At 40.2% G+C, this 15,348-nt stretch overlaps 1 protein-coding gene and 1 long non-coding RNA gene across 5 annotated transcripts in view; one reads left to right on the top strand and one right to left on the bottom strand.

The window, feature by feature from the left end:
• KHDRBS1 (KH RNA binding domain containing, signal transduction associated 1) overlaps positions 1-15,348 on the bottom strand; it is a 39,478-nt gene that overhangs the window by 15,702 nt on the left and 8,428 nt on the right. For all 4 annotated transcript variants that reach the window (XR_012031578.1, XR_012031579.1, XR_012031580.1 and 1 more), the window contains exons 2-8: positions 9,994-10,118; positions 9,060-9,176; positions 7,215-7,361; positions 4,415-4,548; positions 3,263-3,464; positions 2,681-2,748; positions 1,841-1,899 (exon numbers count right to left, since the gene is read on the bottom strand). Coding sequence is in view for 1 of the 4 variants with exons in the window: in XM_072827331.1 (XP_072683432.1) it covers positions 1,841-1,899; positions 2,681-2,748; positions 3,263-3,464; positions 4,415-4,548; positions 7,215-7,361; positions 9,060-9,176; positions 9,994-10,118 (852 nt within the window). In the remaining 3 variants the exon portion in view is untranslated. The remainder of the gene's footprint in view (positions 1-1,840; positions 1,900-2,680; positions 2,749-3,262; positions 3,465-4,414; positions 4,549-7,214; positions 7,362-9,059; positions 9,177-9,993; positions 10,119-15,348) is intronic.
• Positions 5,574-10,074, top strand: LOC140634016 (uncharacterized). The gene is made up of 2 exons (XR_012031581.1): positions 5,574-6,238; positions 9,812-10,074. It is a non-coding gene; the product is annotated as an uncharacterized lncRNA (long non-coding RNA).

Below are 15,348 nucleotides of genomic sequence, written 5' to 3' on the forward strand. Positions count from 1 at the left end.
TTTCCCTGTTAAGAAGTGTCCTCTGGCTCTCTGGGAGGAACAAGCAAGGGCCACATTTCATGAGGCCTCCCCACCAGCAGAGCTGGTCCACTGCTCTGGCGGAGGGAAGTACAATTGAATGTATTCATAACACTGATATGATGGAGAATTCATGATTTCCTTTCTCATGCAGTAGTCCAGAGAAGCCAGATAACGTGGTTGACATCCTCAAATGGTTTTCCTTTGATACAGGGAAAAGCCTGAGGGACATGATCCCTTACTTCTACAGCTGACCTCTTATGAACAGGAGTTGGGATTATGAGCTTATTCTTCCCACTCGCCCCCATACTTTACCTATGCCAGTTCATCCCCAATGTATTTCTCCAGCTGCCTGCATTCACAAATATGAGCCTCCATCTCTACAGGTCTAAAACCTCTATATGGACCCGCAGTCCCACAGAACCCTATGCAAGCCTATTTATACCCTTAGTATGATAGGTACATCCATTACTTTCCAAGTGGCTTCTAGTACTAACAAGACAGTTTATTTTTCTAATTCTGTTTATAAAAGGTAGAAATCATAACAGATTAACTGCAGCAACATCACACCAGGAGCAAAAGAAGCAGTCTGACTCTTTCAGTCCAGTCTCTTTTCTGGCAAAACAGAAATGTAATTTAGTCAAACACATACAGAGGCCCCGTTGTGCCGCCTCACCAATGGATGGAATGCCCTAGGGCAATCCCACTGCCCTTTTAAACGGTGGCCTCAGAGCAGTGCAGCATTACTGATGGCAACTGTCCAGTACCATTTAGCTAGAATTGGTAAAAACCATTTCTCTAGGCAAGCAGCTGACTGGCTACTACATAACTGTGCTGAGGAGTAAAGCTCAGCTTGTCTGTCAGTGGGAGCTCTAAGAGGCTCCCCACCTCCTCCTTTTTAGCTAGGGGTAAGGAGAGACTGTTTACTAGCGTCTTAAGATGAACTGTCAATTACTGAGCCCCTCACCAAGCACTCTGGAACTCCCTCAAGTATGTTGAAAATCCTTGCATTCAAAAGGCTGCTCTCTCTGCACCCATTGCCACATGGCACTCCCTCTGGGGCCCATTAACACAGGGCCATAATTGGCTCTTGAGGACACTCTTGAGCAATGTGTTTTCAACTAAACCTCAGGGAAGACAGCTTGGTCCTACTGCCATTCCAGCCTCTATAGGTCCTTTGGGATCAGGGACTGAGTTGAGAGGTCTCCAAGCAAGTAAGGAGCTGAATTGGCTCTAGCTCTTATAGCCTCAGATCTGAGGCTGATAGGCACTCTTCTTGCACCCAACCTGCTTTTGGCTAGCTACTTGCCGTCTCGTTCTCTTTCAGCTAACATTTCCTCTACATTGAGATTCTTTTCAATGAGATCCAAAATCGTTGCTAAAAATGAAGTGGGGCTGGAGAATAAAGTTAGATATGATTAAGTTCTTATTATCTACTAATGTGGCCTAGGCACCAGCAGCAAAGGCCCTGCAACATGACCTAGGCCTGGCCATCTCTCCTGGTCTAACGTAGAAAAAGATCATCATCAACTTAAAAGTCTGCTGCTCCAACCAGACCAAGCTGGACCTGAGCCCTAGTTTAAGATACCTACTTAGCCTTCCAAGAGTAACAGTACCCCATTTCACCTTAAGAGCTCCTCTTTCTATGCCACATCACACAATTTCAATAAGAGAAGGACAGCTACTGTCACATCTACCAACATCTCAGCTTTCTAAAAGCTCCTCTTTCAGTATGTGACTGGTGGCCCCCAATAATTGAGTCACCAGCATTCCTGCAGGCACTTACTTGCACACTTTGCCCACCATGGAAATAAAGACATACCATAAGCTTCGTAAGAATCTTGAACCTCCCCATGTCCATAGTCATAATATTCTGAGTCCCTGAAAGCCAAAGACAGAGCGTTAGAGAGCTAGAGTAACTCTTGTTTCCATTTCTCATTCCTCTCACATTTCAGTCATTTTAATAGGTGTGGAAGACAGGAAAATGCTCGTTCTGCCCCATCTCCAAACCAGAAAACATTTCAAAACATATAGGAGCTAGTAATTATTTTTTTTAAGGAGCTAGTAATTATTAAAAAAAAATTGATAACCATAGCAAAGATGGATGCCACATAATTTAAAGTGAGAGAGCATAATCCAAAACTGACCATCTTAATTATAGTGTACACACACACATTTATAGGGCTCATTGGAAGAGAATAAACAAACATGCTGTTCCTGTCCCCACTGTATAATTATGAGACACTTTTCAATCAATCACAGACAAAATATGTATACACAAAAACATTATTATTTAAGACGAGTGCACAAAACAACCCAAGTTATGGTAGTAAGATTCTAGGCTTCCTTTTAAACTTTAATGCACTTTTAATGTGACAAGAATACATCAAAACAATTTAATGGCATTTTCCCTTCATTTCCATGCGGTCACAGCTCAGTAATTTTCCATCTGCTATTCCCAAATTCTACACTGTAAATTAAGATTCACAGCTATCTAAGCTTATAGATCTGTGTGCCCTACAGATATGGAAAGTAAAGGCGATACTTTCCAAAAGGGAGCCACGCTGCTCCTTAGATGTGTCCTACCTAAATCTCTCAGTTGCTCAAACTCCCTCCCATCCATCCCTAGGACACGAAACAGCACTTCTATTGCCTGACTTACCCTTGGCTCTGGCTGTAATAGCCTTCGTAGCCTTCATAACTCTGTTCTGCGTAAGTATCATCATATCCCTGGAACAAATAAAATGAAATAGTCAGAATCACACAGAGTAGGGAAGGTAATTACAACTCATAGGAGGATGGCAGACTCCCAGATTAACAATGCAAAACTTCCCTCCAAAATTTACACTCACTGGGGAATTGTTGAGAGAGAAAGGGTTATTTTTTTAAAAAACGAAACAAAACTGAACTACCAACCAAACCAAATCATCTTTCAAATTGTGGGCAGGAAACAAGGTAAACAGTTGAAGTTGAGAATTATCAGTAGTACTAGCAAAAAGACCCCTTACTAAAAGACTATACATATCAAGGTACAGCCTATTTCCTGTTTAATCTATTCACACATAGTAAACTGCTTAAAATGGAAAAAATCTTCTCATATTTTAATGCTCACTGCAAGAGAAGAGACTGACTCCAGATCTCTTATAGGTTGTCCCTGCCACCTATGTCAAAGGCCAACGCCCTATCATTCAACTTTGGCAACCTTCTAGGTATTGGGAAACAGCACACTGTTCCAACTCCTTACATATTCTTCATATGTTTCCGGCGCAGGGGGTGGAGGCAAAGGTATTCTCTGGATGCCTGCTGTCCGTGCTCTTGGTGCTGGAGCACCCCTCACCGTAGGTGGGGGTGGCACTCCTCGAGTCACGGTGGCACCTCTAGTGATGGCTCCTCTCACTGGGGTACCACGCACCAAAGCCCCCCGAGGTGGTCCAACACCACGGCCCCTGCAAAAAGAAAATTTACGTTAAATGGAGCTTTTAATACATCAACTAACACATTCCTGTTCAGATTTGTTTGCAAAATCTGGAGCTAGGCAGATTTCACGAGGCCTTAAACAGACTACTATTAAAACACAGAGGAAACAAACAAAACAAAACAAAAAACCCACAGAGGAACATATGGGTGGATAAAAGACCCATACTGGTGACTCCCCAGGTTCCACAGTGGGTCTGTGAATGTTTCATTGGTGGACTACTTTGGAAAGGCTGAATATTCCATAAAGGTCATTCACAAAAGGTAAAATTCTAAAGCCAGAGACCATTTTAAAATGTTACAACTGTCCAGAATTAAAAGACCAGAAGTTTCAACAGGACTGCTGCACCTGACTATGGCCAAAGTACCTAAGATCTACTATTCCACTCTTTTTTAAGATTTTATTTATTCATGAGAGACAGAGTGAGATGCAGAGACATAGACAGAGGGAGAAGCAGGCTCCCTGCAGGAAGCCTGATGCAGAACTCGATCCCAGGACCCTAGGATCATGACCTAAGCCAAAGGCAGATGATCAACCACTGAGCCATCCAGGTATCCCTACTATTCCACTTTTGATGGTACAAATCCTGAGGCCCCCTTCCAAGCTAGAGGTAAGAGCACCACTACGAAAGAGATGCTACCGGCCATCTGGTACCAGGATGGTACCGATCAAATTTATATCCTGGGAAACCCAGGTGGCTCAGCGATTTAGCACCACCTTCAGCCCAGGGCGTGATTCTGGGGACCCGGGATCAAGTCCTGTGTCAGGCTCTCTGCACGGGGTCTGCTTCTCCCTCGGTCTATGTCTCTGCCTCTCTCTCTCTCTCTCTCTCTCTCTCTGTGACAGTCTCTCATGAGTAAATAAATAAAATCTTTAAAAAAAAATTTATATCCTGTTTGTAGTTGTCTCCATTATTTTTACCTGGGAACAGGTGGAGGAGGAGGTGCAGCCCCTCGGCCTCTCACTGGCACCCCACGTCCTCGAGAGGGCTCCGGTACTCCATTCAAGTAGGAGAGCTCTAGAAACTGCTCCTGGCAGATATCATCCATCATATCCTGCAAATGAAAGATAATGAGGACTATTGTGCCATGTCTCCACCTCCTGCTGAGAAGTTGTCCAGCCCACATAAGCCTTGGATACTAAGACCAGCTCTGAATGCCCGGATGAAGTCTCAGGTCATGCATTCTCTGAAGTCAAATGGCACCCTACCTGTCACCTCTTCAAGGAAAAGTCCTGATGGCAGACCTCTCATTATTCAGCTGAAGCTCTTCATAATTAGTCCCTACCTAGCTCTCCAGATCACTTCTACCCATTCTTCATGGATAACCTCCTTTCAAGCCATGCAGAACAACTTGTTGCTCAGAACCTGGCATATTTATACACCCATTCTTGCAAAGAGCTCCCTCTTCCTAGAATAGTAAAAGCCACTACCGTTAATTAAGCTCTACGCCCTGGGTACTTTATAATAAGCTCTCTATAGATTTTGCAGTTTAATCTTCACGATAACTCTGAAAGTTAGTAGGCAGGTCTTCCCATTTTATGGTTGGGAAATAGAATCAAGGCATATAAAGCCACCAACTTAAGGATATACAGCTAGTTAAGTGGTAGACTTGATGTGAATTCAGAATTACCTGTCTCCAAAATCTAGGCTTTGAATCATTACATTACACTGCCTTTCTTGTCCACCTGAGAGACTAACTCTTACAAGATTTAAACTAAAATACTACCTCTTTTGAAAAACTTTCTTTGATGCCACCCCCACTCCCTCCTCTTTTTTCCATAGCACCGTGTAATTTTCTCTACCCAAGCACTTACCACGTCATTCTAGAATTGTCTTTCTCACTAGATTGTGAGAAAGGAGCCATTTTTGTAACTTCAGACCCAAGCAGAGTATTAGGCACCTACCAGATACTTAACAAATGTTTGGGATGAACAAGGAACCTGAGGCTCAGAAAAGTGAAATAATAACTTGTCCAAGATGACGCGGATAAAGGTCCCAGTCCAGTGCTCTTCCTACTGTACCAGGAAGCCTCTCTGGTACAGTTAATGGTTCTAAGGGGAAAACGGAGGCTCTGGTCATGGATGCAAAAATAGGCTCACTTTTTTTTTCTTCACAAGAGGGAAGAATTGAGTCAAATGCCATTTGCAAATCTTTTCACATACTTCCTGATGAGAGCCATTCAGTTTTAATACTCCATGCTTTTTTTTTATATATATATCACAGGTGGATAGAGCTTCAAGAACAGAAGATTCTGGTCACCATAGAGATGCCCCCCCTCAACTCTTCACCTCCTCCTATCTTACACACTACTGCTTGAGACCCACACTCTGGAGAATCAAGTAACCAATGACAGCCCATTTGTCTAGATTCTTCGAAATGCTACACCAATACGGAGGAAACCCAGATCTGCCTGATAGGCATCTTTTTAGAAGATCCACTTACATCAAAACCTTGCAAAGTCATCCCTTTTGAGAAATATGCTGAGACTAAGGATAAAGAGGAGATGGGCATTCCCCTATAGTCCTTCAGGAACTAGGTGGCTCACGATGCTTCAGTAGAACACCTCAAAAAGAGTAAAAAGGACTCCCTCAAGGAAAAATTTACCAGCTCTGAGTTCTTCTCTAGGATATTTTAAATTGGCTGTTTCATGTTTGAACATTCTAACGAAGATGAAGTACTTGGAAGCCAAGCAGCTGCTGAGACATCTGAGACAGTGTTGAAATTCTTGAAGCTCAGCATTATAGGTACACACTGCCTATAAATTTTTGCTCTACCAATTCTCACATCCTCTGACACATATAGTTCCAACTCCTCATTTTGCATATTCAAGAAAACCAAGAACTGTATCTCACCTCCTATTAGTTTTAGTGATAAAAACAGGATGCTTACTCAATTCTAGCTAAGAGTATTTCACATACTTCCTAAGGTTCCAGATTCATCCTTGGTTATTAAACATTCAACTGTAGTTTGTTAACTCTGACAACTAATAAGTCTTGCTGAGCAAAAATCACAACATTTTCTGCTTATTCAAAGAATGGACCCTCTGACCAGGTGGTAAAATAAGCAAGATATGTAACCTGGTCTGTCCCAATTCTTTGTGGGCCTCAGTTACACTCTGAAAGGAACTGCACACCAATTTGTTTAATATCAATAGTCAAGACTATAAAATCATGCCTCTTTCAAATTAAACTCCATGTCAGTAAATTCCTCCAGGAGAGAAAGCCCTGAAAGCACCCAGGTCAAAATTTAATATATTAACACTGGATGCTAGAAGCCTCTTGCTGTTATCTTCTACACTCTCCAAAGTCTAGAACATTAACCCCTGAGTACAAGGAGTTTACGACTATCTTAGCCTTCTTCTTATCATAACCTCCTGGTTCCACACTAGTACCAACACACTTAATTCAGTGAAGACTGTTAAATCTTTGTTAATCAGATGTTAAAACGCCAGACACACTGCAGACCCAAGATACTAACAATAGATCCTGGTATATAACCAAAACCACATTAGACAAGGAGGGGTAGAGTAGCTTTGGGGCACAGTGCTTTGAGAACTAGGTATAAGTAACACACTACCTCAGAAAAATGAACATAAATACAGAATTTGGTATGCAATTTCAGGTTATGCAGAGATCATGATTAAGAACCCCTGCCTTATTAGCAACAGTACAAGATCCCAGTTCTCTTTTGCTCAAAGATATAGGATGTGGATTTCCTTACTGGTACTAGAAACTTCTTGACTTCCTCCATAGCATGGGCCATAAGAGCGTAAGCCTCACATGGGGGTCCAAAGACTTCAATAAACACATGCAGATCCATATTCAAGTGGGCATATTTGGGGTCTCCACCTTTGCGCAGCTCTTCCTCCTATGGAAAAATGCAGAAAAACATCACATCACATAGAATGGGAGAAAATGATAGTTATTTCCAGCTCAAAGAGAAAGAAATTAAATATCTAAGAAAAATAGCAAAGTGTAAGACAAAAGCAAACAAAGTCTAGAGGATAGTAATTCACACAACCTGCTAAACCTGTAATTTGGTCTGCTACTAAAAGTTAACCACTGTATTGAGTCCATGGTATATTCACTGCAGCTCTTACTAGGTGTAGAAGAGAGAAACTTAATTCCAGTCTTCATTCAGATATAAGCTGTTTGCCAAGCATGCATGCATTCATTCATTGCCAAGCATTTGTTTTTAAATTCCACGTAGAGGGATGCCTGGGTGGCTCAGCGGTTGAGTGTCTGCCTTCAGCCCAGGGCATGATCCTGGAGTCCCAGAATCGAGTCCCACACTGGGTTCTCTGCATGGAGCCTGCTTCTCTGCCTATGTTTCTGCCTCTCTCTCTGTCTCTCATGAATAAATAAAATCTTTTAAATCAATCAATCAATCAATCAATCCTAGGTAGAGCTGTTGAGCACAGGCTCTTCATTTTTTTTTTACACTAAAAAAAAAAAATACTATTTATTTTGGGGGTGGGGGGACAGAGGGAGACGGAGAGGGAATCTTAAACAGGCTCCATGCCCAGTGAGGAGCCCAAAGCAGGGCTCGATCTCACAACCCTGAGATTATGACATGAGCTGAAACCGAGTCAGATGCTTAACCGAATCAATCACCCAGGTGCCCCTAAACTTTTTTTATTCATTAAGTAATCTCTACCCTCATTGTGGGGCTTGAACTGAGGACCCTGAGATCAAGAGTCACATATTCTAGTGACTAAGTCAGCCAGATGTCCCAGTACCAGTTCTTTTTATTGTCTGGGATGTTCTAGGGGAGGAAAGAAGTCAGGATAGAGTGAAGAAAATCTCATTAGCTAGAATAACATACTTCAGCCCTAAGTGTATTCATCTAGTGAGAAATGTGAGTGGATAAAAGAAAACAATGTTCATCAGTTTAGGCTGCATAAAAGGAGCCCTGAATGACTAAGTTCTTAGACTGTACCTGATATATCTCATCTAAAAAGCTGACCCTAGAATGCTAAGACTATTCTGTTTTGGTAGAATTTTCTTTCTTTCTTTCTTTTTTTTTTTTTTTGAGTGCTTATAAAGAATACAAAGCTCATGGGCTACGACATGGGAAAAAAAATTAGCATTAGGTTCTGTTGTCAGGATTACTATGGTTCCTTTTGAAATACTTTCTTTTAGTGTTCTTTACATTCCAACTGGCTCTAAAAAAACCCAGACAACTAATCCTCAGATTCACCTGTACTCACAACATTACTGCTCTCATTTTTCAATGTTACTGGAAAGGGAATGTGCTGTTCACATTTTAGTGTCTTTAGTCTGGATAAGTTTTAGCATATACAGCTTCCCTTCCAAGTTTTCAGAGACAAGCTTACAAATGTGAAAGTTGTTACTGCTGCTTCTATTACGAGGCAGTCAAAAGTCAGGAAAAAAAAAAAAAACCACTAGGGCACACCTAGCCTCTTCCAGCGTTGCCAAACAAGTAAATTAACTAGGTCTGTAATCTCTTACACCCAACACAAATTTAAGGGATTCACATTCTGTATTTTTATAAGTACTGGCTTCCAGGAGGCATTGTCTTTTTGCCTCACTGATGTGAGCTTACCTTGGCTTTGTCTCTCATTGAGCCCTTGCCCAGCACAGAGATCTTTGCACCTGTCTCTTCTTGCAGTCTTTTGATTGTATTTCCTTGTGGTCCAAGGATCTTCCCCACAAAATTGAACTGACAGAAAAGAAAAATAGATTTCTAAATACGTATGTTCCTATAAAACACTTCCACATGTATTACTGTCTCATTTGATCTACAACCCTGCAAAATAGGGTGCATATTACCATTCCTATTTTACTGAAAAGGATATGCTGAGGATACACTGAAAAAAATGAATAGTCTAAGATTATACATATAGAAAGCAGCAGTTCCTAGACTTGAACTTGGGTTTCCAGATGTAGTCTAGTGCTCTTTCCAAATTATCACACTGCAACCCTTACTGCTTCAACAAACAAATATTTTTAAGGCAGTGACTACAGAACAGACATATGGCATTCTTTTATAGTACTTGTTTGGTAAACTAAATATAACTAATTTCTTTTCTTTAAAAAAAGGAAAAAAGGAGGAGGAGGAGAAAAACAAGAAAGTATTTATTTGAAAGTAAAACACTGATTAAGAAATAAAATTAACTTCATCTAGTCAAAGATTTGTGCTATATTCCCTGTATTGAGATTTTATCAATCTTTTTTTTTCCCCACATCAATCTTTTGACAGAGAGCAACTCTTCAGTTTTTTTCTTTGAACTTGGAGCCTGAATGTTTGAGAAAGAAACTCTTTTTGGTAATAAAAAGTTGATATTTCCTTCCTAGATATAGGTATACGGCTACTTACAGACTCAGATGTTTCAACTACCAAAAACAAGTACTACAAGTATGGAAGAGAAGCTTCACAGGCTCAAGGACCTAATGCATCACAATTTCCAGAAGTCTTTATTATAGCCCGTGGCTCTCACACCTACAAAGACAACCAAGTGAGGCACGTCTGGCCTTACCTTGGGATACTGCTTGACAGGTATCAGTACCCGCTCCTTCAGCTTCATGTTCTTATGAGAAAATAAATCCAAGTAATTCTCCTCATCGTCCTTTTTTGAATCTCCTTTCTGAATCTTCTCAATTTCTGAATAAGACAAACACAATTCAGTTTTTGTTCTGGTAACTAAATGCAAATATCCAAGTCTGCATAAAGCAAAAACAACATAAGACCAAATAGTTCAGATGAATGTGCTAATTTCAGATAGAGACTGGCTGAAAGCATCAAAGGTGTACAGAGTTAACTAGGAAACCCAGAGGTTGCTTCTTATGAAAGTAGTTTGCTCTTCCATCCCGACCTGAAGCCTCTACATCAGAGCCATTCAAATGTTTCTCAAGAATAAATGAATTTAACAAAACAAATGCAGAGAGATGGGGAAAAGAGGATAAATGACTTAAAAATAAAAAGTCTGTATCAAAAAAAGAGCACAGTCCTGATGAAGAAACAAAAGTTACTAATAAAATGAAGGGTTCCATTAAAATTCCACTGTGATATTAGAGCTTTGGATCATAGTAGTTCTTAAGAGTTTTTGAAAGACGTCATTCTTAGTCTGCCATTTACTAGTTGTGTAAACTTTCAAAAGTTGTTTAATTAATTGCCCTAATTTTTGGTTTCCTCATCTGTGAAATGGGGGGAATACCTACTTCACATGAGGCTGCTATAAAGACCGAGTAAAATAATGTATATACACACACCAACTAAAACCCATTTCCTAGGAAGTGCTTGATATACGGTCAACATTATCTAGGCAAATTCAATGTCCTAAAGGAAAACCAAGGTACTTTCAATTCCCAGGTTAAGACAGTTTCATCAGATGAAACTATCATCTTAGTATCCAAAAAGATCTCCTATAATTAGGGAACTTCATCCACTCATTGGAAGCATTTGAGTGCTTCCTATGGAGAGGCAGATAAGGGAGAGATATAGGAATGATCATTAACCACTAGGGGAGACTTGCCAAGGGCCAGGCATCTAACCTATAAAGTATAGGATACACAACAAAATAAGTCAAATATGATCTCCCTCTTCACTATGTTTATACACTGACAATCCCAGTCTATGAAGTTGGCAGTGAAATACACTTAAGTACTATGACAAGAGTACTAACAGAGATGGGGCAGTGTGCGCAAAGGCAATGAATAGCAACAAAAGGTTATATGGTCCACTGAAAACAGTCAAAAAAGAAATTTATACTCCCTAAAGTCAGTGGAACATTCTAAGTAACACCAAATATCCTCCTTATATACTATTCCCACAGTTTCTAAATTCTATAATTTTAAAAAATATTTTATTTTAGAGAATGTGTCTGCCCTAATGTGGGGGGTGGGGACAGAGGGAAAGAATCTCAAGCAGACTCCCAGCTAGGCAGGGAGCCCAAGCTAGGGCTTGATCTCATGACCCTGAGATCATAACTTGAGCTGAATCCAAGAGTTGGATGCCCAACCGCCTGAACCATCCAGGCACCTCTCTATCTTCTATAATTTTAAGGTAATGGTTCTCAAACTTCAGTATGCATCAGAATCACCTGGGGGCTTACTCAACAGACTGCTGGGATTTGTGTTAGGAATCTTCATTTCTAGCAAGTTACCAGGTGATGCTGATATTACTCATCTAGGGACCACACTTTGAAACCCACTGGTTTAAAGGGTAAAGATAAATTACTTCAGAGGTACCTGGCTGGCTCAGTAAGCAGGGCATGCGACTCTTGATTTCAGAGATGTGAGATTGAGACCCATGATGGTGTGGAGATTATTTTAAAATATTAAAAGATATATTATTTCAAACACATTCTGCAAACCCATACCTTTAACAGCCTTAAAAAATAACTGTTTAGACTAATTCCAGCTGTGAAGTACACAGATGAAGGAAAATCCTTTTGATTTTGACAGACTTTCATAGGAATTCAGAATTTCAAACTGAAGGCTTTCTGCTTATTAAACCAATTTCAGAGGTTGCAGAATATGGTGAGCTAACTGACCTGTTTATGCCCAAAAGCACAAACTCCCTCGCTTTCTGACAATTAAAACTGCTAATCATATTGCAAATATTCTTAACTAAACCTTTACTCCTATGAGAACTGTAGATGACGATGCTCTACACACTCCTATGTTTCACTGCTTAGAAAAGAAAATAAATTTGACCTTAAATTAACAGACTAAATGCTTCATTCAACACCCTGTTTGTTTGCTCTTTTACTGGTGGTATATCCTGACCTCTATTCTCCCCTCCCACTTACAGCTAATATTAGCTTTTTCTAGTCACCAGTTTTGAGCCTACCATCTCTGAATACATCTCTTCTTGAGTTTCCAGGCTGAAAAGCTGGGTACTCAACTCTCAAAAATCCTAGGAACAAAGATGCCACATTTGTGATCTGAAAACATCACCAAAGAGCTTCTAAAAATGTGGAACAAATTACATGCCTCATTTTAATTCTCTCTTGTGTGTCCTAATTGCTATCATCTAGTTAGGCCCTTCAGCTGTATTTTATACCATTTTCCAGAAACTTTCCTTGGCCAGTGCAGGAAGAGAAGACTCTAAGCCTGTTAATCTGTTGTACTCCTATAGGCAGCAGGGCTGCAAAGACTGAACCAAGAGAAAGGTTTGTTTTGATGCAATGGAATGTACCCTGTACATTTCAGGCCTTTCCTTCTATAACACGGCCTTCCTTTCTATTCTGTACTAGCTGTATCTTAATTAGAATCCTTGGGACGCCTGGGTGGCTCAGTGGTTGAGCATCTGCCTTTGGCTCAGGGCATGATCCTGGTCCGGAGATTCGAGTCCCACACTGGGCTCCCTGAGAGGAGTGTGCTTCTTCCTCTGCCTATGTCTCTGTGTCTCTCATGAATAAATAAATAAAATATTTTTTAAAAAATGAATTGGTTGTGTTTTAAAAAAAGGAATCCTTTTGTACATTTTATCTCTTAATTTAAAAAAGAACATTAAAGCATTTTTGGAGAAGTCACAGAATGGTGATTTAAATAAAACCGAGAACTGAAAAGAAAAAAAGGGGAGGGGCGCCTGGGTGGCTCAGTGGATTAAGCACCTGCCTTTGGCTCAGGTCATGATCTCAGAGTCCTGGGGATTCTGCTTCTCCCTCCACCTCTGCCTCTCCCCACTGCTCATGCTTTCTCACTCATTCTCTTTCTCTCTTAAATCAATCAATCAATCAGGGAAGTTTAGCCTAGAAAGCAAAACACAAAGAGGTAACTTTAAGTCTTTAAGAGGGCTCATCTTCCATGTTTGGAAGGGGAAGGACTGAATACTCATTCAATGTCTACTATGTATCAAATGCCCTACAAATATTACCTCATTTATCCTACAAAATAACTCCATGAAATAGCTGGTACTATTTCCATTTTACAAAGGAGGAAACAAATTCAGAGAAAAGTTTCTAAGTCACAAAGCTGTTAAAGTACCAGAAAAAGGATCAAAACCCAGGCTTTCTCCAGCTTCAACCTCATACTTTTAATACAGGGGTAGGGAGAGGGGGATGGGACACATATACCTTAGTTAAGCAAGGAAGAGCTGATTTTGCAAAATTTTGGGTACAGTCTTCAACAATTCTGTATTTCTCTCCTTGGCCTTACTTTTCTCAGAGAGCTTACAGTAGGCTATATTGGGGAGGGGAAAAAAAATCAAGAAGCTTCCTAAAAATGGTTTAACCCTCAGGCTAAAGTACTTTCTAGACAACATTTTGAAACCAACTCCTTTAAGTGATCTTTGCTTGGGCCTCTGGAGACCTTGGATGTCCCAAGAGCCAAAGAAAGGAAAGCTAAGGTGTAAACAACAGCGAGGTGACCCATTTGTTTCCTAGCCAGATGCTTACAGAAATCGTATTTCATGCAGTGCCTGTGTCAGGAATTTTGCATTTATTGTTTCATTTTGTCTTTATAACCAGGACTATCCCTATTTAACAGGTGCAAAAAGCTGGGCTCAGAAAAGTTATGTAACTTGTCCAAGATCACAAGACTAGTTAGTGAGGTACTTAAATCCAGGTCACTCCTTCCATCAGTCAGAACAAATTCAACTATTCTGGTGGCATTTCTTTTATTCTTTTACTATAACTTAACCATTCCTTTTTTTGGTTGGTCTTAGCACAGACTGTAAGCTCTAAAGAATGAGGTTTTTCTTTTTTCTTTTGGTGCAAAAAGGCGGTTTTATTAAAACACAGGGACAGGACCTATGGGCAAAAAGAGCTGCCAAGGATTGTTTCTCAAATGCATATCTCAGAGGAAAGAGCATGAATTTTAAGCTAGATGGAACTGTGTTTGATTCCCAGTATTGTTACATACTTGGTATGTGATCTTCAGCAAGTCATTAAATCTTAGTCTTCCCATCTTACTTTCATTTTTAAAAAAGATTTTATTTGAAAGGGAGCAAAAGAGAGCATGGGGAGTGGGGAGAAGAGGGAGAAGCAGGCTTCCTGCTAAGCAAGGAGCCCGATGTGGGGCTTGATCCCAACTTTGGGATCACGACCTAAATCAAAGGCAGCCATTTAATCAACTGAGCCACCCAGGCACTCCTCCTTCTTACTTCTTAAAAAAGGAGGATACTTAAGAAAAGAAAAAAAAAAAAAGAAAAGAAAAGAAAAGAAGAGAAAAGAAGAGATCTAATAAACAAAAATGTTAATACTAGAGAAGTTTGGGAAAATTACATACAAATTTTATCAACTGGATAGGCTAAAAAGACTACCATGTATGTTTCATTAACAACATGTGATAAGGGCTGTATAAGCTATAAGACAATGGTCAAGATTCTCTGGCTAACACTTTCAGAGGCAGTGTTTTTAAGAGGGCAAGATTCAGAGGATCTCTACTCCAAAAGGTCAGGGATCATGCCCTCCTCTCAACTCTCAATGCACTTGCTTCATACCTCTAACTACATTATTCCTTCCTTTGTTAATGATTTCTGGACCCCTTCCAATCCTAAACTGAGTACCTGCCATTTTTAGTATAATGCCTAATACAAAATAGGCATCTATAAATGTTAACTGAATGAAAGAAACATACCATTAACACCATCAATGATTCATGACTAGCATCCCCAAATTTGTAGTTCTCTGCCCTGTATCTTTTCTGTTGATATCCACCTTGTGGAATCACAAGTCCAGTAAGCATACTACCTCTGTATAAAAAAATTCTATTTTTTTTATTGATCAAATTACTTAACTGTTTTAAGCAAGAGCAGAGACCAATAGAGATTCTCAATCTTTTTTTGGGGTCATGGGCTCCTTTGAAAATCTGATGAAAGGTACAGATGGGTTCCCTAGGAAAAGATAACACAATATTTCACAGACAAGGTTGACTGACAGTGGGTA

This window comes from Canis lupus, chromosome 5 (assembly GCF_048164855.1).
Source record: "Canis lupus baileyi chromosome 5, mCanLup2.hap1, whole genome shotgun sequence".
Taxonomy (NCBI): Eukaryota; Metazoa; Chordata; class Mammalia; order Carnivora; family Canidae; genus Canis; species Canis lupus.